The sequence below is a fragment of the Chiloscyllium punctatum genome, chromosome 20 (genome assembly GCF_047496795.1).
Source record: "Chiloscyllium punctatum isolate Juve2018m chromosome 20, sChiPun1.3, whole genome shotgun sequence".
Lineage (NCBI taxonomy): Eukaryota > Metazoa > Chordata > Chondrichthyes > Orectolobiformes > Hemiscylliidae > Chiloscyllium > Chiloscyllium punctatum.
Genome location: NC_092758.1, coordinates 51,106,164 through 51,130,379, shown reverse-complemented (window position 1 = coordinate 51,130,379; position 24,216 = coordinate 51,106,164). Strand labels below are relative to the sequence as shown.

Here is a 24,216-nt window from a genome sequence, read left to right as displayed (position 1 = left end):
CATTATCACAGAGCCACAAAGTCAGTTTGAGCAGCATAATGTCCTGATGTTACAACATGGGATAAACCCTCCTGGTTAATTTAAACCAGCAACACAGAAAAGATTTATCCTGTGCAGTATTCTGAAAATTCGAGAGGCCAAGAACTATTTAAAATAAAAATTAACAATTTTATTTCTTAAAGTATAACAGAGAATAATTAACGAACAACTATTTACAACTCCTTCCTCTAATCTATCTTTTATTTTCCCCTCTACAATATTGGTCTGATAAAAGTCCCAAAACAAAACTTCTCATCTCAAACTAGGCAGCTTTTGGTTCTTCTCTGTATTCCTGTCTTCTTTTCTTCTTCTTGGGGATTCTGATTCACAGGTTACTGATCGATAAAAGTACCTTTAACAGAGCTATTTTTTGGGCAGTCTTTACATGCTGGTGGCTTGGCAGTTCTCCTCCCAACTGTTCAACTTTCCTCAGCTTTATACTCCCAAAGCATCAGATTGTGCCATTAGTTTTTAAGATTGTCAATGTACTAAATTCAGACTGGATTGGAGTTTGGTATTTTTTGGGTATAATTTAAACTGATTGGCCTAATTCAAAGCTGTATTGGCTCCAGGAAACCAGTTACCTACCCCAGTAACTGGACCACATGTTACAATATACCTTACTCAGAACATTTGGTGCTGTCAGCTTGTTCTAACACCTGGTCAGCTGACTTGTTAGCAAACTCAATTGACCCTTAATTATGATTTAAGTACAGTATGCAGATACTGTCATCAGTGGTGCCCACCTACTATGTTACGGGAGAGCTTAGAAGTGGTTGGCATGATGGTAGACTGGGCTTCTGTCTTATTTTATTTTATGCTGAAAACCTGCTCAGTGAAGGCCCATAAAATCCAGCCTGTTAATTCCCTTAGTTTAAACATGACAAATCATATGAAAATTCATACAACTGCTTTTACCATTTAAAAGGCTTCAAAATTCTCAAGCACACTATTTTTTGTTCATAAAATAGAATTATTGTATGATTCAAATTGAGTAAAATGGACAAAATGAAGTGTCAGTAATCAGACCTGTAGATGGAGGGAACATGCATTCAGATCATAGAATCCCAACAGTATGAAAACAGGCCATTTGGCCCAACAAGTCCACACCAGCCCTCCGAACAGTAATGCACCAAGACCCATTCCCCTACCTTATTACTCTACATTTACCCTTGACAAGTGCACCTAACCTACATATCCCTGAACACTATGGGCAATTTAGCATGGCCAATACACTTAAGCAGTGAATAGAGTCATAGAGATGTACAGCACGGAAACAGACACTTCAGTTCAACTCATCCATGCTGACCAGATATCCTAACCTAATCTAGTCCCATTTGCCAGCACTTTGCACCAGATGACTTTTAAATGTTGCATTATACCAACCTCTACCACTTCTTCTGGTAGCTCATTCCATACACTCACCACCCTCTGCATGAAAAAGTTGCCCCTTAGGTTCCTTTTATATCTTTCCCCTCTCACCCTAAACCTATGCCCTCTAGTTCTGGACTCCCCAACCCCAGGGAAAAGACTTTATCTGTTTATCCTATCCATGCCCTTCATGATTTTATAAACCTCTATGAGGTCACCCCTCAGCCTTTGACGCTCCAGGGAAAACAGCCCCAGCCTGTTCAGCCTCTCCCTATAGCTCAAATCCTCCAACCCTGGCAACAATCTTGTAAATCTTTTCTGAACCCTTTCAAGTTTCAGAACTTCCTTCCAATAGGAAGGAGACCAGAATTGCATGTAATGTTCTAAAAGTGGCCTAACCACCGTCCTGTACAGCCACAACATGACCTCCCATCTGCTGTACTCAATACTTTGAACAATAAAGGAAAGCATACCAAATGCCTTCTTCACTATCCTATCTATCTGCAACACCACTTTCAAGGAGCTATTAACCTGCACTCCAAGGTCTCTTTGGTTCAGCAACACTCCCTAGGACCTTACCATTAAGTGTATAAGTCCTGCTAAGATTTGCTTTCCCAAAATGCAGCACCTTGCATTTATCTAAATTAAATTCTATCTGCCACTCCATAGCCCATTGGCCCATCTGATCAAGATCCCATCATAATCAGAGGTAATCTTCTTTGCTGTCCACTACACCTCCAATTTTGGTGACTTCTGCAAACTTGCTAACTATACCTTCTATGTTCATATCCAAATCATTTATGTAAATGATGAAAAGTAGTGGACCCAGCACTGATCGAGAAACCGGAGTACCCGGTGGAAACTCACGCAGACACGGGGAGAATGTGCAAACTCCACACAGACAGTCACCCGAGGGTGGAATCAAACCCAGGTTCCTGGCACTGTCAGGCAGCAGTACTAATCACTGAGCCACGTAGCAGCCCTTAAAGTAAAGCTTGGAGGATGCAACATACTCAGAAAATAAATCTAACTTTAAGCATGTAGATCGTCTTTCAGTACTGCTGGTGCTGTATTTCCTTTTAGGTAATTTATCTTCCAATAAATTATTGCCTTTGATATATACTTGTAGTTTGTTATCACCTGTCTATCTCCTATTGCATTTTTGGCTTTTCACATAAATTACCATTTCCATATTTTTCATGTTGTGTTCACAACATCACTTGATTTTCACTTCATGGGTAATAACTGAACAGCCAAATCTTTAAAAGTAACTCATCTGGTGGTGGCAGTATACCATCTATAGTCTGTAAATCCCAATCTGACTAATTAACCTTTAGCCTGAACAAACTAGCAATGTCTCTGAATGCTGTGAATCGTGTGATTTGCTGTTTACAATGAACAACCTAGGAGTTCTTGCTTTCCTGGATTTCCCTATGTATCTTATAATATAATGTTTTCTCACCACTCATTTTATAACTAAAAGTATACAAACATATTGATTTATAGAATCATTGAATCAAAGATTGTTACAGCTCCAATGATCACTCGGCCCATTATGCTGTTGGCACTTCTCTGTGAGAGAAATTCCTTTAGTCTTACTCTATGTCTTTTCCCCATAACCCAGTAAAATAGAACAACATTCTAACTAAACATTGCCAATTAAGATAAAGCTTTTTTTAAAATTGTTAGTCATTGTTGTTGTTTCTAAATTAAATAATGCATTTATATTACCTTATTTTATTGTAATTTTTCATCTACACTATTTTTACTACAGACGTTTTGTCCAATGATATGAATGATTGATATTATTTGTTACTTTATAATTCACTGCATAGTGCTGTCATTAAACTAAATAATGTAATAGTTAGTTACATAAGCCAGAACACTGTATTGAAACACCTGCAATAATAGTCAGTGATTGCATAGTACGTTTGACGACTACAACCTTTTGTCAAGATTAGTTTGGTAACGTTCTATCTTGTGAACATGGCAAAGCTCACGTAAAAGACACTTTCTCTTTGATATCTGCACCAGCCACATCATAATACTCTTTTGGTCGTGGAGAGGTATGGCGAGGAAGCTGCGGGGAATGGAGGGGTTTGGATGTACTGGAGGTGATGGCTGTGTTCTTCTCATCCAACTTGATTGTAAATGTGGCCACAAGCCGCTGGACAGCTTCAAGTGTGTTACATCTTTGATTTTCAGTTTAGTCTCTGTGTTAGGGATGCCTTTACAAATACTGATTTGGGACAAAATTAAGAGTCACTTGGGCAAATATAGATTGGCTAGGCAGAACCAACATAGATTTCTTAAGTTCAAATGATATTTGACTGACTTGCTTGGGATTTTTGACTGAGTAACACAGAGAATTGGATGGGCCATTGGCGTTAACATGGTGTATAAGTACTTCTAAAAGTCATTTGATAAGGTACCACCTGACATGGTCGAGGAAAGTATGTAGTAAGGAGTCACACAGGGGTCCATTTTGGGAACTCTACTTTTCTTGCTACGTGTTAGTGACAATGAGAGTGTTCAGCATAGTTTCAGACTTTGAGGACTACATAAAATTTGGAGTTATTGTGAACTGTAAGGAGGATTGTGGTGAGCCTTCTGAGGTCATAGAAGAGTTGATAGAGTGAGCAAATGCAAGTGGACTGATATATTTTAGTAAAGGAAGGTGTGGATTGATCAATTTTGATGGGAAAAATGAGGACTCGAAATGTAAAAGGACAGATACAGCTGTGGAAGTTGGCGGAGGAGCAGAGAGATCTCGGCCTGTTAGGTGCAAGTCACTAAAGGAGCACTTTTAAAAGTGGTTGAAGGCTCTTCTTGAATAAGGGTGTGGTGTGCAGGAAACTTGAAGTTATGACAAACCTGGAAGAACAATGGACTAGTGTTGTGGGATGTTGTGTTCAGTTCTTGCCACTGTACTTTGGCAAGTATGTGAGGACATTACAGTGAGTGCAGAGGAGGTTTGTCAGAATAGCTTCAGGAATGATGAGATTTGTCTGCTTTGCCTGTATATGATTAGAGGTGCTGGGGCTGTTCATCTTGGAGAGGAAGGAATTGTGGAATATTTGGTGGAGGTGTTCGGAATTATGAGGGGTCTGGATAGAATAGATACAGAGAAGATGCTCCACTATTGGCAGTGGGATTGAGGACCAGAGGACACCATTTTAATGTGACTGCCTTGAAAAATTGCAGTCAAATGGGAGAGGGTGGGGAGGTGTGATGCGATAGTTGGAACTGGTAACCTTTACCATACAATAAGTGGTTATGATCTCGAATGCACTGACAGTGTGGTGGTGATAGATTCAATTCCCATCTTCAGATAATTATCAAGTTCTTCTTTGGAGAAAAATATGTGCATAACTATGGTAAAAAGACAGAGGAATGGGATTAGGTGAGTTACTCTTGCAGGGAGTAGCACTGACACTACGGGCCAAATATATTGTAACTGTACTATAATTCTATGTATTCAGACAAGACTATTGCTCCTGGGTCTGATAACTATCCCAGTAGTGAAACAAATCATTAATGACTGACAGCCCTCCTTCTACAATATCATATTCTCACAAGTAATAAAGTACTTGAATGCACTTAGGCTAAACTTAATTCACTTGTATGATTTGTGGTTTTTAGTCTCTGTGTGGATAAGTGGATCTCTGTGTCCAAACATTGATTTGTTAGTCTTTAACTGCCTCAGCATAAATTTATATCTCTCAATACAACAGGTTAATTTCATTTCTGACAAATGGATATTGATCCCTAGAGCAAACATTTGTTTTTATTTTGTTGCAACATCATCTGTCAGTGAATGCTGAAAAAATGTGAAAAAGAGAAACTCCCCTCAGGCTGGGCCACTTGGCACTGATATGGCAGAGTTCAAAACAAGAGTAATGTTTTTGATTTCTCTATTTGGCTGATAATTTTACATAGTGGATTGTCTGCTGTTTAAAAGTCATTAATTTCAACGGACTGTGAATCAACCAGGTTGTTTATTGGATAGGCAATTGTGTAGTTATATGACTGCCCAGATAGTGAAAATGAAAAATCCACTTTACAGAGTGTAAGAAATGAATTTAGGTTTTATAATCCACAGATTTTATATGATGAAGCCCACTTGCTTCTTTTAAACACTACCATTCAGATTTATGCAATAGTTTCTTGCCAGGAAATCATTATCATGAATTTTTCCCTGGGATTTGATGTTGCCCTGTCTGTTTTCCTGGTTTGGGGTCATCACTTCATTCAGGGCAGATTCCCCAATCATTAAAGGATGGCAGTTAAATAGCATGAAGTGGACACTCTTCTGAAAGAACACAGAACATAGAACAATACAGCACAGGACCGGGCCCTTCGGCCCACAATGTTTTACAGAACATGATGCCAAATTAACCTAATCCCTTCTGCCTGCCCTTGGTCCATATCCCTCTATTCCCGCATATTAGTGTGCTTATCTAAAACTCCCTTAATGCCCCTATTGTATTTGCCTCCATTACCACTCCTCACAGTGTATTCCAGACTCTTGCCATTCTCTGTGTAAAAAAAATTGCCCCTCACATCTCCTTTGAACTTTCCCCCTTTCACCTTAAATGCATGCCCCCTAATATTAAACATTTCAACACTGGGGAAAAAATTGTGACCATCAATCTTATCTATGCAGCTCATTATTTTACAGACTTCTATCAAATCCCCACTCAGCCTCCATTGTGGCAGAGAAAATAATGTAAGGTTTTCTAGCCTCTTTATAGCTCATACCCTCTATTCCAGGCAGCATCCTGTTAAGCCTCTTCTGCACCCTCTCCAAAGCTTCCACATCCTTCCTGAAAGATGGCAACCAGAATTGAATGCAATTAAACAAAAGGTATTTATCTTATCTCATGCATTACTTAATTGCCTGCCAAGATTTTAGATTTACTAATTGAAAAGCAAAACTGTATTAATGTCTTACCAACATTATTACAGCTAATTCTATTCTCTAATAGTTTGAAGTGACTTCTGCCAAAACTACAAGCTTTCTTGTAATACTAAGTTTATACATTCACTTAAAAATGAATTAGTGTTAGCTAATCTTCCATGTCAAATGCTCAATGAGACCAACTCCTATTTCCTTGGTGGGGAATATATTCTGAGGAGTTCCATTCAGATCCTTACAATATCCAGAAAATTGACAACCTAACTAAAAGAAAAGTGCGTTTTAAACCATCAGAAGAAACTAACAACTTTGACTGAATTGGGGTCCTCCTCTGGATCAGACTTCTGCAGATCTTACCTATATGTCCTAGATTCTAGCTCACTTTTTGCCAAAGTTGTGGGAAATTAGTTGAGAGATATTCCTGAAACACCACACAACATTAGGAGCCCATCTGCTATCCCTCATTGAATGGCAAGCATATTACCTGGCTGTTACTTGGTTGAATATTTGAAAGTCCTGGTATGTGTGGATCTAGAACTAACCAACACTGCTCCCCCCACTCCCCCCTCATCCCTCGCTCCACCCTACTTCCAATTTCCAAACACTGATTAAAAAACTAAACTCTAGTTTCTCTATATTAATCCTATCTGTTCCCCTTAATATCTTGAAAAATTCAATCAGATCACTCCTCTATCTTCTCAACTAGAAAGAGTGCAATCCTATTTTGTGGAATCACTCCTCACAATGTAACTCCAGAAGTCCAGGTTTCATTTTGGTAAAGCTACACTACACTTCCTTCAACGTTCGTATATCTTTATTAAGCTGTGGTGCCCATAGCTTTTCTCAGGTTTGGCCTAACCAGGACTTTGAAATAACCCCTTGCATTCCAATCCTCTAGATAAAAAGACTGACATTCTAATAACTTTTCTTCTTATCTTCTGTACCTGTTCATGACACTTTAATGATCTGGGTTCTTAAATGCCCAAGTTTATTTCGACCTTCATTGTTTCTGGTTTTCACCATTTAGAAAATAGTCTGTGTTATCCTTTTTAGGTTCAACGTGGATAATCTCATTTTACTTATTTTGAGATCCATTTGCCACATTTTTGCCATTCACTTTAACTATCAATATTTCAATATAGACAATAGACAATAGACAATAGACGCAGGAGTAGGCCATTCAGCCCTTCGAGCCTGCACCGCCATTCAATATGATCATGGCTGATCATTCCCAATCCGTATCCTGTTCCAGCCTTATCTCCATAACCCTTGACTCCACTATCTTTAAGTGCTCTATCCAATTATTTCTTAAATGAATCCAGAGACTGGGCCTCCACTGTCCTCTGGGGCAGAGCATTCCACACAGCCACCACTCTCTGGGTGAAGTAGTTTCTCCTCATCTCTGTCCTAAATGGTCTACCCCGTATTTTTAAGTTGTGTCCTCTGGTTCGGCACTCCCCCATCAGCGGAAATATGTTTCCTCCTGCCAGAGTGTCCAATCCTTTCATAATCCTATACGTTTCAATCAGATCCCCTCTCAGTCTTCTAAACTCAAGGGTATACAAGCCCAGTCACTTCAGTCTTTCCGTGTAAGGCAATCCTGCCATTCCAGGAATTGACCTCGTGAACCTATGCTGCACTCCCTCAATAGCCAGAATGTCTTTCCTCAAATTTGGAGACCAGAACTGTACACAGTACTCCAGGTGTGGTCTCACCAGGGCCCTGTACAGCTGCAGAAGCACCTCTTTACTTCTATACTCAATTCCTCTTGTTATGAAGGCCAGCATGCTATTAGCCTTCTTCACGACCTGCTGTACCTGCATGCTTGCCTTCATTGACTGGTGGACAAGAACACCCAGATCTCTCTGAACAGCCCCTTTACCTAATTTGATACCATTGAGGTAGTAATCTGCCTTCCTGTTCTTGCCACCAAAGTGGATAACCAGACATTTATCCACATTAAACTGCATCTGCCATGCATCTGCCCACTCACCTAACTTGTCCAGGTCACCCTGTAATCTCCTAACATCCTCATCACATTTCACCCTACCACCCAGCTTTGTATCATCAGCAAATTTGCTAATGTTATTGCTGATACCATCTTCTATATCATTAACATATATTGTAAAAAGCTGCCGTCCCAGCACGGATCCCTGCGGTACCCCACTGGTCACTGCCTGCCATTCCGAAATGGAGCCGTTAATCACTACCCTTTGTTTCCTATTAGCCAACCAATCCTCTATCCAATCTAGTACTTTGCCCCCAATACCGTGCGCCCTAATTTACTCACTAACCTCTTGTGTGGGACTTTATCAAAAGCTTTCTGAAAGTCCAGGTACACTACATCCACTGGATCTCCCTCGTCCATCTTCCGAGTTACATCCTCAAAAAATTCAAGAAGATTAGTCAAGCATGATTTCCCCTTCATAAATCCATGCTGACTCTGTCCTATCCTGTTACTATTATCCAGATGTGCTGTAATTTCATCCTTTATAATAGCCTCCAGCATCTTTCCCACCACTGAGGTCAGACTAACTGGTCTATAATTTCCTGCTTTCTCCCGCCCACCCTTCTTAAAAAGTGGCACAACATTAGCCGCCCTCCAATCCTCAGGAACCGACCCCGATTCTATTGAACTCTGGAAAATAATCACCAGCGCATCCATGATTTCCTGAGTCACCTCCTTCAGTACCCTGGGATGCAGGCCATCAGGTCCCGGAGACTTATCAACCTTCAGACCTAACAGTCTCTCCAACACCAAATCCTGGCAAATATAAATTCCCTTAAGTTCAGGTCCTTCAGCCACTGTTACCTCGGGGAGATTGCTTGTGTCTTCCCCAGTGAACACAGATCTGAAGTACCCATTTAATTCCTCTGCCATTTCTTTGTTCCCAGTAATATATTCCCCTGTTTCTGTCTTCAAGGGCCCAATTTTTGTCCTAACCATTTTTTTGCCTTGGACATACCTAAAAAATCTTTTACTATCCTCCTTTATATTCTTGGCCAGTTTACCTTCGTACCTCATTTTTTCTCTGCGTATTTCCTTCTTACTAATCCTCTGTTGTTCTTTAAAAGCTTCCCAGTCCTCAGTTTTCCCACTTATCTTCGCTAAGTTATACTTTTTCTCTTTTAACTTTATGTGTTTCTTTACTTCCCTCGTCAGCCACGGCCGCCCATGTCTCCTCCTGGGATCTTTCTTCCTTTTAGGAATGAACTGATCCTGCAACTTCTGCATTATACACAGAAATATCCGCCATTGTTCCTCCACGGTCTTCCCTGTTAAGGTATTGCACCATTGAACTTTGGCCAGTTGCTCCCTCATAGCTCCATATTTCCCTTTATTCAACTGAAATATTGTCACTTCCGATTGTACCCACTCCCTCTCAAATTGCAGATTGAAGCTTATTGTATTATGGTCACTACTTCCCAATGGCTCCTTCACTTCGAGGTCACTGACCAATTCTGGTTCGTTACACAATACCAGATCCAGAAGCGCCTTATCCCTGGTCGGCTCCAGCACCAGCTGCTCTAAAAATCCATCTCTGAGGCACTCCACAAAGTCTCTTTCTTGAGGCCCGATACCATCCTGATTCTCCCAGTCTACCTGCGTGTTAAAATCCCCCATAACAACTGTAGTAACATCTTTGCAACAAGCCAATTTCAGCTCCTGATTCAACTTACATCCGACATCCAGACTACTGTTTGGGGGCCTGTAGATGACTCCCATGAGGGTCTTTTTACCCTTAGTGTTTCGAAGCTCTATCCACACTGACTCTACATCCCCTGACTCTAGGTCCTCCCGCGCAAGGGACTGAATATCCTCCCTTACCAACAAGGCCACCCCACCCCCTCTGCCCGTCAGTCTGTCCTTACGATAGCACGTGTAGCCTTGAATATTCATTTCCCAGGCCCTGTCCCCATGAAGCCACGTCTCAGTTATCCCCACAATATCGTATCTGCCAATTTCCAAAAGAGCCTCAAGCTCATCCACCTTGTGTCTAATGCTTCGTGCATTCATATATAGAATTTTTAATTTGTTACTGCTCTCACCCTTCCCCTCAACCCTTATTTCACTCAACTTTACAGCATGATGCCTTTTCCAGTTTTCTGCCTCCTTGATACAGTTGTCTTTCTTGACTTCTCTTGTTCTAACTACCCCTTCAATTTCCTTTTTAAACATCCAGCTTGTCCCCTCCCCCCCGCTACTTAGTTTAAATGTAGCGGTGTTGCAGCAGAAAACCTGCCTGCCAGAATGCTGATCCCTGATCTATTAAGGTGCAAGCCGTCTCTCTTGTAGAATTTATGGTTACCATAAAATATACCCCATAAAATATACCATAAAATATAGTGGTACTTTTCTAATGCCAGGACCTGAGAGATTCCCAGTCTACCTCTGATTATCAAAAATGTGTAAGGTGACTCAAAGATATGAGAAACTGGTGAAGCTAACTGTATCACCTTGCTCCTTTGGAGTAAAGACAAGTGTGGCTTTTTTCCTTTGACAGGATACTAGGATCAAGACAAAAGATTGTCCTGTCTCCCATTAATGAAAAATCTGACATGGGGTTCATGTGCCAAAGTGATGTCAGGTACAAAAGCCATATGTTCCAATGGCTGGCTGACCATGGCATATAACACACCCATTTGACTGTTTTGAAGAGACAGTTTTGCTTACAAAATAAAGTCTAACATTAGATGCAATTCCACTCTTGAGCCATACTTACTAAACATTCCTGACTGTGTGACAAATTACACTGGAAACCAACTTAGGTTTGTCAGTCAGGCTTGTAGTGTGATGCGTTTGCTAGAAGCAACATTTATTCACACTTAAGCCCTGTTCTCTGTACGCCAAAAGATTATGTCCTGAATTTTGCAACTTTTTCACTTGGTACAGGACTTGGAGGACAATTCACATGGCAATTCCCCAATCAATTAATGTTGACTTGCCTGGGTTTGAATTTAATCAATTTACAAGAATATTAACAGTTCCTGCTGCATCTCTATGCCCCCGACAGTCCAGTCAATTAGTACCCTCTACACATGCTTTAAAAATTGTTGTATTTTTTCTAAGTAGGTTTTATTATGTTTCATCCTGCTGACTGCAAGATAAAATGCTTCAATTACATGTTTCTTTTCAGCAATGATTAAGTCTTGCACAGTGTCACAAGTTATTTGTAAACTTTATTTTTCTAGCTATTCTGTTGGCTCATTTACCCTGATAGTAAATTACAACAAATTCTCCTCAAACAGATAGATTTTAATGCAGCAGTAATAGTAACACTGAAGTAATTTAATGTCAGAGAAGACCTCTTGGCAATCTAGCAAGGTTATATATAGTATTCCATACCTGTACTTTTAATAACACTGAATCTCATTTGTTGACAAAAACCTGTAATTTCAGATGTAGAATTTTGCAATGATGGAGATTCTCTCCATAATTGTGAAAATGGTGGAAGAAACAGAAAATTAGAAGTCTCGTCTCTGAGTAAAACGTTGATCATTTTCGTGGATCAAAAAAAAACTGACAGAATGGAAGGTGCTGGAGAGCCTGGTTGAGTTTTGCATATGGACATTTTGTGGAGGCTGCTCTCATATAAATGAACAGTTGTCTTCACACATGTCTGAATGTGATGACTGAAGTGTGAGAAACAAGCATTATGTAGATTAGACCTGGTATTAGTAGGCCTGAACTTTGTGGATTCACTTGGAAAGTCAGGGCACACTTATAGAGCCATAGAGATTAGCAGCAAGGAAACAGACTTGCCAGCACTTGACCCATTAGTGAGCAACACGGTGGCACGGTGGCTCAGTGGTTAGCACTGCTGACTCACAGCACGAGGGCTCCAGATTCAATTCCAGCCTCGGGCGACTGTCTGTGTGGACTTTGCGCCGGTTTCCTCCCAAAGTTCAAAAATGTGCAGGTCAGGTGAATTGGCCATTCTAAATTTCCCATAGTGTTAGGTGCATCAGTCAGAGGGAAGTGGGTCTGGGTTGGTTACTCTTCAGAGGGTCAGTGTGGACTGGTTGGGCCAAAGGGCCTGTTTCCACACTGTAGGGAATCTAGTCCTCTAAACCCTTCCTATTCATATGCCCATCCAAATGCCTTTTAAATATTGTATTTGTACCAGCCTCCAACACTTCCTCCGACAGCTCATTCCATACACGCACCACCCTGTGCATGAAAAATCTGCCCCTTAGGTCCCTTTTAAATCTTTCTCCTCTCACCCTAAACCTATGCCCTCTAGTTCAGGACTCCCCCACCCCAGGGAAAGGACGTTGTCTATTTACCTTATCCATGCCCCTCATGATTTTATAAACCTCTATAAGATCGCCCCTCGGTGTCCAATGCTCCAGGGAAAACAGCCTCAGCATATTCAGCCTCTCCCTATAGCTCAAATCCTCTAACACTGGCAACATCCTTGTAAATCTTTTCTGAACACTTTCAAGTTTCACAACATCCTTCCAACAGGAGGGAGAGCAGAATTACACACAATATTCCAAAAGCGGCCTAACCAACATCGCTGAGCTGGAAGGTTCATTTCCAGACGTTTCATCACCCTACTAGGTAACACCTTCAGTGGGCCTTTGGGTGAAGTACTGTTGATAATTCCTGCTTTCTATCTATATGTTTGGGTTTCTTTTGGTTGGTGACGTCATTTCCTGTGGTGACATCATTTCCTGTGGTGATATCTTTTCCTGTTCTTTTTCTCTGCTTGCAAACCCTAGCCACTCTCCCCTCTATCAAAGACATCTTGGAAATGACTGCCAGACTACTTAGACCCCTTGGCATCATGGTAGCCACAAACCCACCAACACACTAAAACAGCAGCTAATGAACTTGCAAGACCCTATATAGGAAACAAGTAAAACTAATGTAATTTAAAAAAAAACGCACAAGGACCACAAGGACTGTAACAAACATTACATTGGACAAACAGGCATAAAACTAGCCACCAGGATACATGAACATCAACTAGCCATTAAACGACATAACCCTCTCTCATTTGTATCCTTACATACAGGTGAGGAAGGACATCATTTCAACTCGGACAATACATCCATTCTAGGGCAAGCCAAACAGAGACATGCATGAGAATTCCTAGAAGCATGGCATTCCAACAGGAACTCTATCAACAAACACATTGATTTAGACCCCATCTACCACTCCCTGAGAAAAAGAACAGGAAAAGACATCATCACTGGAAATGATGTCACCACAGGAAATGACATCACCAACCCAAAGAAACCCAAACATAGAAATAGAAAGCAGGGATTAAACACAGTGCTACACCCGGAGGCCCACTGAAAATATTACCTAGTAGGGTGATGAAACATCTGGAAATGAACCTTCCAGCTTAGTGAGCAACCTACATCCAGACCCTCAACCTGGGCTACAAATCTTCTCAAAACTCACCATAACCAATGTCCTGTACAGCGCAACATGTCCTCCTAACTCCTAAATTCAATGCTCTGACCATTAAAGGAAAGCATACTAAACACCTTCTTCACTATCCTGTCTAACTGTAACTCCACTTTTAAGGAACTATGAATCTGCACTCCAAGGTCTCATTGTTCAGCAATGCTCCCTAGAGCCTTAACAATAAGTATAAAGTTCCTGCCCTGTTTTTGTCTTTCCAAAATGCAGCACCTTACATTTATTTAATTAAACTCCATCTGCCATTCCTTAGCCCATTGGCCCATTTAATCAAGATTCTGTTGTACTCTGAGATAATCTTCTTGGCTATCCACTACACTTCCAATTTTGGTGTCAATTGCAAATGTACTGACCATACTTCCTGTGTTCATATCCAAATCATTTATATAAATGATGAAAAGCAGTGGACCCAGCACAAATCCTTGTGGCTCACCACTTCTTGGACATAAAAGGGACTACTTTGAATTTTGTTCCAGGGCACCTCTATGAGAAAAAGGCTGCATGTTGGGAGAGATAAGGTACCCTTCGGAATTGTTAAAAATGGCCATAAAACATGTATAAATCTTATACCAGTCATTATAATGGCGGCAAAGTGGCTCAGTGGTCGCTGCCTCACAGCGCCAGGGACCCGGGTTTGATTCCAGCCTTGGTGACTGACTATGTGGAGTTTGCACATTCTCCCAATGGCTGCATGGGTTTCTTCTGGGTGCTCCAGTTTCCTCCCACAATCCAAAGATGTGCAGGTTAGGTGAACTGGCTGTGCTAAAATTGCCCACAGTGTTTAGGAATGTGTGGGTTAGGTGCATTAGTTAGGGGTAAATGTAGAATTGTAGGGGGATGGGTCTGGGTGGGTTACTCTTTGGAGGTTTGGTGCAGAACTTGTAGGACCAAATGGTCTGTTACAACACTGTAGGGGTTCCAGTCTATGAATAACAGTCATTATTCATTGGAACTGTCAAAAGGCAGGGGCAGCACAGTGACTCAGTAGTTAGCAGTGTTGCTTTACAGTGCCAGGAACCCGGTTTGTTTCTGTCTTTGAGTAACTGTCTGTGTGCAGTTTGCATGGCTTCCTATGTGTTCCATTTTTCACAGTTCAAAGTTATGCAGGTTAGGTGGACTGCCCATTCTAACTGTCCTCTAATGTCCAGGGACGTGCAGGTTAGGTGAGTTAGCCATAGTAAATACAGGGATGGTGTGGGTGGCTGGATTTAACTGGGATGCTTTTTGGAGGGCTGTTGCAGACTTGATGAGATGAATGGCCTCTTTCCACAACGCAGGGATTCAATGATCCTATAAATCTGTCAAAAAGCAGTTATCAAAGAAATCTATCAAAATGAACTGTTTATAAATGTCAAAAAGACCTGTCAAAAGAATCTGCAAAAAGTACCAACGTTCTTCACTAAAATTCCTCATCTTTAAATCTTCGAAAAAAAATAGTAAAACTGCTTTTAAAAAATGGCCATTTCACTCTGTTAATACAAGGTTAGGGGCTAGTATTACTGAATTCAGGCTGCAGACTGATTTCACAAACTTTCTCTTATCATAGAAGGGTCCCTGCCAATTCACAGTTTGATTGCTCCAAGTATTATATCCTCTTTAAAGTGAGACTACAAATTTCAGTATTACTTTTTAATAAGAGATAACTGTGGTTATAAGGGATTATGAAATTTAATAAGTTAAATATGGGACATTTTAATGAATGAAAGTGTGCTTTTAAAAATATACATCTGCCATAGTCACTCAGAGTTTCAAATTTTTCATCTCAATATGGCTCCTGAAATCTGTCCACATATGGTTAATGTAATAATTGGGCGGGTGGTAAGTGGGAGTGATGGGCGGGAGTTGGCTCTAAGTTGGCATAGATGTTCTAAAGAGCCACGAGAGTTGATTGGAGGACATTGTTGGTATTGAATGTATGAGGGGCTTTGGGAGTGGGTTGTTATCATCAAGTGAGTTTGGTTGGCATGGATGGATGGTCCACGTGAAGAGTGTAGAGAAAATAAGGGGTGAATGGGATGAGGATTAGAGGGCTGTTTTATGTTTTACTGTTTTTTTAAAAATACAAATGCTTGATCACAGCATTGGAGCACTGGTGCAGACTTTCAATCCAGCCTGCCTCTGTATCTGGCAGTCCCTGCAGTCAGCCAGGGTCACCTGATCCAACTCTCAGAGAATCCTGTCACCTCAGAATAAAAAAATAACTGCAGGGCATTTTTTTCTCTCTTTGGGTTTGTGGAACCATCCTTGGAAATATCCTGGCACTGAAAACGAAAATTCACCTCATGACACGTATTCCACTTCTATTTACTATATTTTTTATTATTTAATCTGGTTAAATGGTTTTTCAAATGCAAGAGAAATAATACAGCATTATAGAACATGAGCAGCATTCATGAAGTCTTATCTTTCAATACCATCTACTCTATTTCATAAATGACAATTCACAAATTTGTTCTGAATGGGGATGAGGAGAATTTAATCTATTTTGATTAAAGACATGTTACCTTGGATCACATTGTTTTAACCTCAGCTCTTCAGGCCACTTTGTTACTTCAAAAATACTGATTCCTTAAGTCCCTGTTTTATTCTTGTATGATTTGCCAAATAGCTGATATGGTATATGTGCATTCAAAGTTGCAATTTAATTTAGTGTACACACTATCAAAGCTTAACTAATTTGTCTTTGAGCTAATTCTATCCTCTTTTTAGATTTCTTTCATCACAATTACCTCACTGACAGCTGTTGGAAAATGTGATTTCATCCCATCACCAGACAGCATGGCCAAGATCGAGCGCTAACATTGTAAATGATCAAGCCAAAAACATCCTGTTGCTCCCTGGTGTATTATAATTAATATCTTGTTTTATGCAGCAGACCATCCTTTAATTCTGCAATTTGAAGAACAGATACCTTTTCACTAAATTTAAACCCTACCAAGACCAATTCTCAGGCTAAAAATAAGATGCTGTAAATACAATTTTAAAGGGAGGAATTAATAAAATTAATTCGGGTTATATTGAATAATAACCCAAAAGTGGGCATGGAGTTCACGGTACATAATTAATTGACTTTGATTCATTGTGTTGCAAAGAACAGATGAAATTAGTCCTGCCTACTGTTTGAAATAATCTGCATCCAGCCAGCACTGTAAGTATCATATATTGGCTTCATTTATTAACAGGAAACTGGGAAGTGTACGCAGACAGCAAAGCTTATAAAAGCAGCTTGTGTGTCTCCAAATGTGTATAGGGAATGCATGAAATAGTGCAATTTTTTAAAAAAGATCATCTGGGCAATATTACTTTGAGGAATGGTTGAACACATCATTAAGTGACCACATCGACTTTCTGATAATGTACTAATGGTCTTAGTGCAAAATGTAAGAATTAATGGCAGACAGCAATGCCAGATGTATTGTTCCAAGAATATGGAAGCATTGAAAATAAATCCGTCCAACAAATTGAAATAAATTGTGAAGGTGAATGAATTTATCTTCAAATTACACTCCCTACCAAGTTTTCCACTAACTCATCCGCTGTTCCATTCTCTACTCCCTCATCACTCTATCCACAATCCCAAACACAATCTTTCAATTCATATGCTATACTTCACTCTGCACTACTGCAAACCTCGCACCCACAATTCACACCTCTCACACACTGGCAAATGTTCAATCATAACAAGCACAACACTAACATACTGCAGCATATTTGTTGACACACTTCCCTTTTTCTGATCAGAAAATGTATTGTGTAACATGAGACATCAGAAAAGAACAGGAGGATGACAATCATGCCACCCAAGGAGGAGACAGTGCTGGCCATCATGTTAAGAGGCATTGTTGAGGCTATGGCACACTGCAGAGCTGGAAGTGACTGATAAAGGTATAATTAAGCCATACTTAGTCCTCCTCTTGTCCTACTGCTCCCTCATCCCAATTTACAAACAGAAAATGATGCAAGCACAGATGTCTTACTTTCTCTTCTTGCCTCAATAATGCCCAACCCGTGTTCTTTTTTCAGATAGCCAACAACTGGAACCCTCCCAGTCTGAGGAAGAGGAGGGAAAGCCAGTGAAGATAGTGTGATACTGTCTCGCAATTTTACACTAAAAACTAATGTATGCATTTGAGAGTCCAGTGTAGAGACATCAAGCAGAAGTCCATCATAGCCAGCACATGAAAAGGTATCGTGCAGATATCAGTTCTCTGATAAATCAAGTCTTTGATGAATCTGGCTACTGAAGAAGATTGCTGACTGAACATAACCATTGGTTGTTAGTGCCCTGAAAACTCACTTTTAATGTCATGGAGAGTGAAAGAGTTCAAAAGCAACTTGGCACCAGGCTTTGAGTGGAACATACAGCAGTACATTCTAACATGAATGAATGGTCACTTCAGCAGTCCTGTGGAACTCATTATAATGCACAGCCAGATGGTTGATGCAAAACTTACTTTGCAGCACAAACAGACCTCATTGTGGCACAAATAATCAACATTAAAGTCTGAATGCTGTATGGACCTTCAGAATGTTGCCCTGCAAGCCAATATTGTTACCATGGTGGCTTTTAATATCTATTCAAAGGTGCTTGCAGAATTTGCAGCAGTCTGTCCAACAAAACATAAGTAGGATTACTGAGGTAGCTTCTCAGGAGATTGACCATAAATCTGTTTGTTTTCCTCACTTGCATGATGACAGCATCTACATCCCTACTACTCTACCAGTACCTTTGTGGTTCTCAATCAGCTAGTCAGGCCTGACTGCAGCAGCCCAGGCCAAACAGATGCAATCTGAATTTGGGGAACAGAGCTGCCCAATGTCATCCTCCAACCTCATCTACAGTCTGCTCAAATGAAAATTCAAAGCCATTCATCACCTGTCTCCCAGCCACGGTGGAGACGTCTTGCAGGAATACCACCAAAGGCAAAAAAATGTACAATAACTATCGACTTTTAAAACAAAAACAGGAAAGCTTCAAATATATGCACAATTGAACCACCAGTCAAAAGAAGTATTCTAGTAAAGATTTTGGATGAGTTCATGGTTCTCTGAAATAGCACAGGTTTGAGAGAGGTGTCTGAGGGGTTTGAGGGAAGGAAATCTGCATTCCATTGTAAGTCATATTCTGCAATGATACTTTGGCTGGAGTGTGAAATTTGAAATTAGTAATGGTGCCAAGTTAGTGTTGATGCTGACTGACACCTTAACTTACCTTGTCTTCAAACTGCCAGCAGTCATTAAATATGAAGCACCCTATGCCAAGACGGATTGCTGTGTATTTCTCTTTAAAAGTCAATGTATAAGTCAGTGTGTGTAACTTTAACCCAAATGGAAGTGTGGGGTGGCTACATTATCCAATCAAATTTAGTCCCCACTGAATTGCTACATTAATTTCAGCCTATAACAGAAATAATTAGGAAGTGTACACTCAAATTCTGAGGCATACAAAACAGCTTTTAATATTAACGTCTAAATCATTGTAAAGTCTTCCGTTTCCTGTTCTGTGTACTCACAGTGATGTGGTTTTGCTAAGTATATAATGTGGCAATATTAAATCTGAATGGTTTAATATATATTACAGCCACACAGGGTGGGGTGTTCATGTCTGCTGAAGGCTAACCTTTAGTTCTTCAGGCGGGAAGTCTTCCTTTTTCACCAGGCCAGTGGCTGCTGCGATATTCCCAGCTCCATCCACTGTCTTCTGGGCCACAGCTGAGACACCAGTCATAACAGCACCGCCAACCAAAGAAGCCTGCTCCTTTGTCTTCTCAGCCACTAAAAAGCAAGCGTTAATATACATTGTTTCCTATTCAGAAGGAGCTTTTCCTTATTTTAATTATTACATTTCAGATGTCACTTTCTGAATCAAATTAAAACTTATTGCATAAGCTACCTTTAGAAGACCTTGTTAAAAAAATCCTGTATCAATTATTTGCAATGCAAACCTGGATTCACTGAGAAATGTTTAATTTCAACATATGTAAACATCAGAGTGGAGTGAAATAGAATTAATCTATGAATACAGGAATATCTTAGCAATGTTCTAATATTTATTTCTAACATTCTATTGTTAAGTGCTATCATTTTTAGCGACAAAGACAAAGTTCTACCCATAAAAACCAACTAGATTAGATTACTTACAGTGTGGAAACAGGCCCTTCGGCTCAACAAGTCCACACCGCTCCACCCACCCATACCCATACACTTACCCAACACTACAGGCAATTTAGCATGGCCGATTCACCTAACCTGCACATCTTTAGACTGTGGGAGGAAACCCACGCAGACACATGGAGAATGTGCAAACTCCACAAAGTCAGTTGTCTAAGGCGGGAATTGAACCCAGGTCTCTGGCACTGTGAGGTAGCAGTGCTAACCACTGTGCCACCGTGCCACCCACTAGTTCAAGTACTGAAAAATAAGAGTGTAAAGATACACATCTGTATCAATTTTGGAGTAACATGGTCAATAGCTTGAGCAGTTTAATGTCATCAAGGTGGCATCTTTCAAACAATGTGAATGTAGTTTATATTATTGAGATGGTGATCACTCGAATCTTCCTATTAAGGTTTGTCAGAGTTCTCGAAACAATACCTATTTCACAGAATTATAGACTCTCTACAGTGTGGACGAAGGCAATTCAGACCATCGAGTCCACACTAACTTTTAAAGAGCATGTTGAGTGTTTATTTTCTCCAAATTATCCAAGCACATCATCTATCTGCTTCCTTTTATCAAAAACACATGCTACTTAATCATTCAACTTTGTTTTCACCTTCCCTTTTGATTTGATCTGACCATAAACAATAATTGCCTTTGTAATCATAAACACTTCTAGAACCATAAAAATGACATATGGAACAGATTTTGTGCTGTGATTTTTTTTTCTCTGAAATGAGAATGCACCTGAAGAAAAAGTCATATTCCTTCCTAGATCAAGTTTGAATCAGGGAAGGAAACATTAAAATGATACTTCTACCATTTATGATATTGGTCTAACAATTAATTGCCTATTAGAGATTGGCTAACTCTATGAGTTATTTTAGTTGAAACATATTACAAGTGATGAAACAGACATTACAGTAAGCCATCTGATTTCTGTATGTGCAGCATGTACACCTGCAACTGCATAACTGGCAGTCAGAGCTGTAACATTGTATACACAGAGCACATTGAGTCCTTAAAAGTTAACTCTTTTAAAGACAATGTACATGTACAACAGTACCTACTACTGTCTGAGCACAAAATCCTTTCAGATCAATGTATGCATTGTAACTGCAGTATTAAAGTATTAACAAATCTGTTGGTAACCTTGTATGAATCCAATTCAAGATAATCCTGAAAATGACAACCTATGATAGTTGGGTGACTGTGTGGAGTTGCTCATTCACCCTGTGTCTTTGTGGGTTTCCTCCAAAGATGTGCAGGTTATGTGGATTGGCCATGCTAAATTGCCCATAGTGACAAGGGATATGCAGGCTAGGTGGATTAGCCATTGGAAATGCAGGGTTACAAGGATAGGCTAGGGGAGTCAGTCTGGTTGGGCTGCTCTCTGGATGGTCTTGTGTGGATTCAATGGGCTGAAAAGCCTTGGGATTCTATAAATAGTTGAGACAATATTAACAAACTGGCAGTCAAAATTACTATGAAACAATTTTGTCCTTTTTTAAGACTTTATTGAAGAAGGCATTTGGTATACTTTCCTTTATTGGTCAGAGCATTGAGTATTGGAGTTAGGAGGTCATGTTGCGGCTGTGCAGGATGTTGGTTAGGCCACTTTTGGAATACTGCGTGCAATTTTGGTCTCCTTCCCTTTGGAAAGATAGGCAATCTCTAATAGGCAATGTGAAACTTGAAAGGGTTCAGAAAAGATTTCCAAGGATGTTGCCAGGGTTGGAGATTTGTGCTATAGGGAGAGGCTGAATAAGCCGCGGCTGTTTTTCCTGGAGTGTCAGAGGCTGAGGGGTGACCTCATAGAGGATTATAAAATCATGAGGGGCATGAAAGGGTAAATAGACAAGGTGTTTTCCTTGGGTGGGAGAATCCAAAATTAGAGGGCGTATGTTAGGGTGAGAGGGGAAAGATAGAAAAGGGACCTAAGGGGCAACTTTTACACACAGATGGTGGTGCGTGTATGGAATGAGCTGCCAAAGGAAATGGTGCCAGAGGAAGAGAAAGAGCCATTGCAACATTTAAAAGGCATTTGAATGGGTACATGAATAGGAAGGGTTTAGAGGGATATGGGCCAACTGCTGGAAAATGGGACTAGATTAGATTGGGATATCTGGTTGGCATAGACGAGTTGGACCAAAGGGTCTATTTCCGTACTGTACATCTCTATGACTATATACATACTTTCTGTAAAATAGTGAGCAAAGTAATTATATTCAAAGATATTAAGTATTTATTGTTCATTTGGAGGTGCTGGTGTCGGACTGGAGTGTACAAAGTTAGGAATCACACAACACCAGGTTATAATCCAACAGGTGTATTTGGAAGCACTACCTTTCAGAGCACTGTTCCTTCATCAGGTGGTTTTTTAGATTAGATTAAATTATATTACATTACTTACAGTGTGGAAACAGGCCCTTCGGCCCAACCAGTCCACACCAACCCTCCGAAGAGCAACCCACCCAGACCCATTCCCCTACATTTACCCCTTCACCTAACACTACGGGCAATTTAGCATGGCCAATTCACCTAACCTGCACATTTTTGGACCGTGGGAGGAAACCCGCACAGAATGTGAAAACTCCGAACCTGGGACCCTGGTGCTGTGAGGCAGCAGGTGCTAACCATTGTGCCACCGTGGGGGTTGTGGAGTATAAGATCGTAAGACACAGAATTTATAGCAGAAGTTTACAGTGTGATGCAATTGAAATGATATATTGAAAAAGACATCGATTGTTTGTTAAGTTTCTCATCTTTAAGAATGACCATGTTGGTTTCAGTTCTTTCATTTGTAAATTCCAGAACTTTTTCTGGGATAACATATGAAAGAACTGAAAACAACATGGGCATTCTAAAAGATGAGCGACTTTACAAACAATTCAAGTCTTGTTCAATACATAATTTCAGTTGCATCACACTAAACTTTTGCTGTAAATTTTATGTCTTACGATCTTATACTCAACAGTTACCTGATGAAGGAGCAATGCTCCGAAAGCTAGTGTTTCCAAATAAACCCGACGGACTATAACCTGGTGTTTTGCATTTATTATTAGCATGCTAATTCTAAATGTTCATATGTGTTTATTTGTTACGACTCATGGTAACGATCAGATTAATCTACAATGCACCTTTTCTAAGAAACGTTTCAATTTATTGAAGTGAAACTAATTCGTGTATTATTTCACTTCGCAATCGCAGCATATATCGCAGTTCACGGACAGCACGGGATGACAAGTAACTTTTTCAGTTACAGGTACATTGCAGATGAGAACCGCAATTCCGACAAACCTGCTCTACTTTCACACCTTGCTGAGTCGAACTGTAAGAATTGGTGATCTTAATGGATTGATCACCTTCTGAAATTGACGTTTACACTTGGATTAAATACCGGACCAATATCTTACAATAAATCTTGATAATTACTGCAGAAAACATTCGATTAAAACACATTGAAAACAATAATGTCATTTCTGCGTTTCAATTATTCTGTCATATTAAACATTCGTGGGAACTTACCTGAGACAACACTTGAAACACCTTCTTTGGTTTTGGAGCCTAAAGGTTAAATAAAGACATATTATCCCTGGGGCAATTGTCTGAATTCATAATGTTGCCGATCATCCCCTAAGTATGTAACATTTCTTGTAATATGTCATGATTACTTTTGCCTTTTTTTTAAACGGCAGACGTGGTGTGAATGTGTTGGATGCCACATCCTTGGATAAAGCTTCTCTCTCTCTCTGGGCTGGAGGAGAGTGCCATATGGCTGGCCCATCTGCTCAGCGGAAATAAAGACCTTTGAATCAGTCCCCAACTGACAGCCAAAGTATCTCTACGCGGAAACTAGATCGATCCCCCGAGATTAAATGTTTTCCGCTTATTTTTTTTTTAAACACCCGATACAGTTATTGCTAATATTCCATTGAAAAAACACAGCCTTCTTTTTCTCCCGTTATAATGTAATAACTGTGCAAGTCGCCCGTCCAGTCAGTGCCCAAAGGAATGATTCATTGTATAATTGAAAGGGGCGACGCTATCTTCCTTTGCAGGTTCACTGCCTTTTCATGGCTACATACCAACATATAGCACTCCCTCTTTAGTCTTCTCTGCCGCTTCTGCTACTCCCTGCTTGGTTTTCTCGGCTGCAGCAGCTACTCCTTCCTTCGCTTTGGACAATCCTTTCATGAAAACATCCATTTTGGTCCTCGTTCAGTGGAACACTGTAGAATAAACACCTGATTCATTCACCCTCAAAACAGCCAAACATAATGATGCACCGACA

At 40.2% G+C, this 24,216-nt stretch overlaps 1 protein-coding gene across 3 annotated transcripts in view; it reads right to left on the bottom strand.

Moving 5' to 3' along the window:
* Window positions 1–24,216, bottom strand: part of sncb (synuclein, beta) — a 66,191-nt gene that overhangs the window by 41,680 nt on the left and 295 nt on the right. For 2 of the 3 annotated variants that reach the window (XM_072590889.1, XM_072590888.1), the window contains exons 2-4: window positions 24,011–24,154; window positions 23,451–23,489; window positions 19,384–19,538 (exon numbers count right to left, since the gene is read on the bottom strand). In XM_072590889.1, coding sequence (XP_072446990.1) covers window positions 19,384–19,538; window positions 23,451–23,489; window positions 24,011–24,131 — 315 coding nt within the window. In that variant the 5' untranslated portion in view covers window positions 24,132–24,154. Of the gene's footprint in view, window positions 1–19,383; window positions 19,539–23,450; window positions 23,490–24,010; window positions 24,170–24,216 lie in introns of all 3 variants that reach the window. The other variant, XM_072590890.1, reaches the window with a different exon arrangement.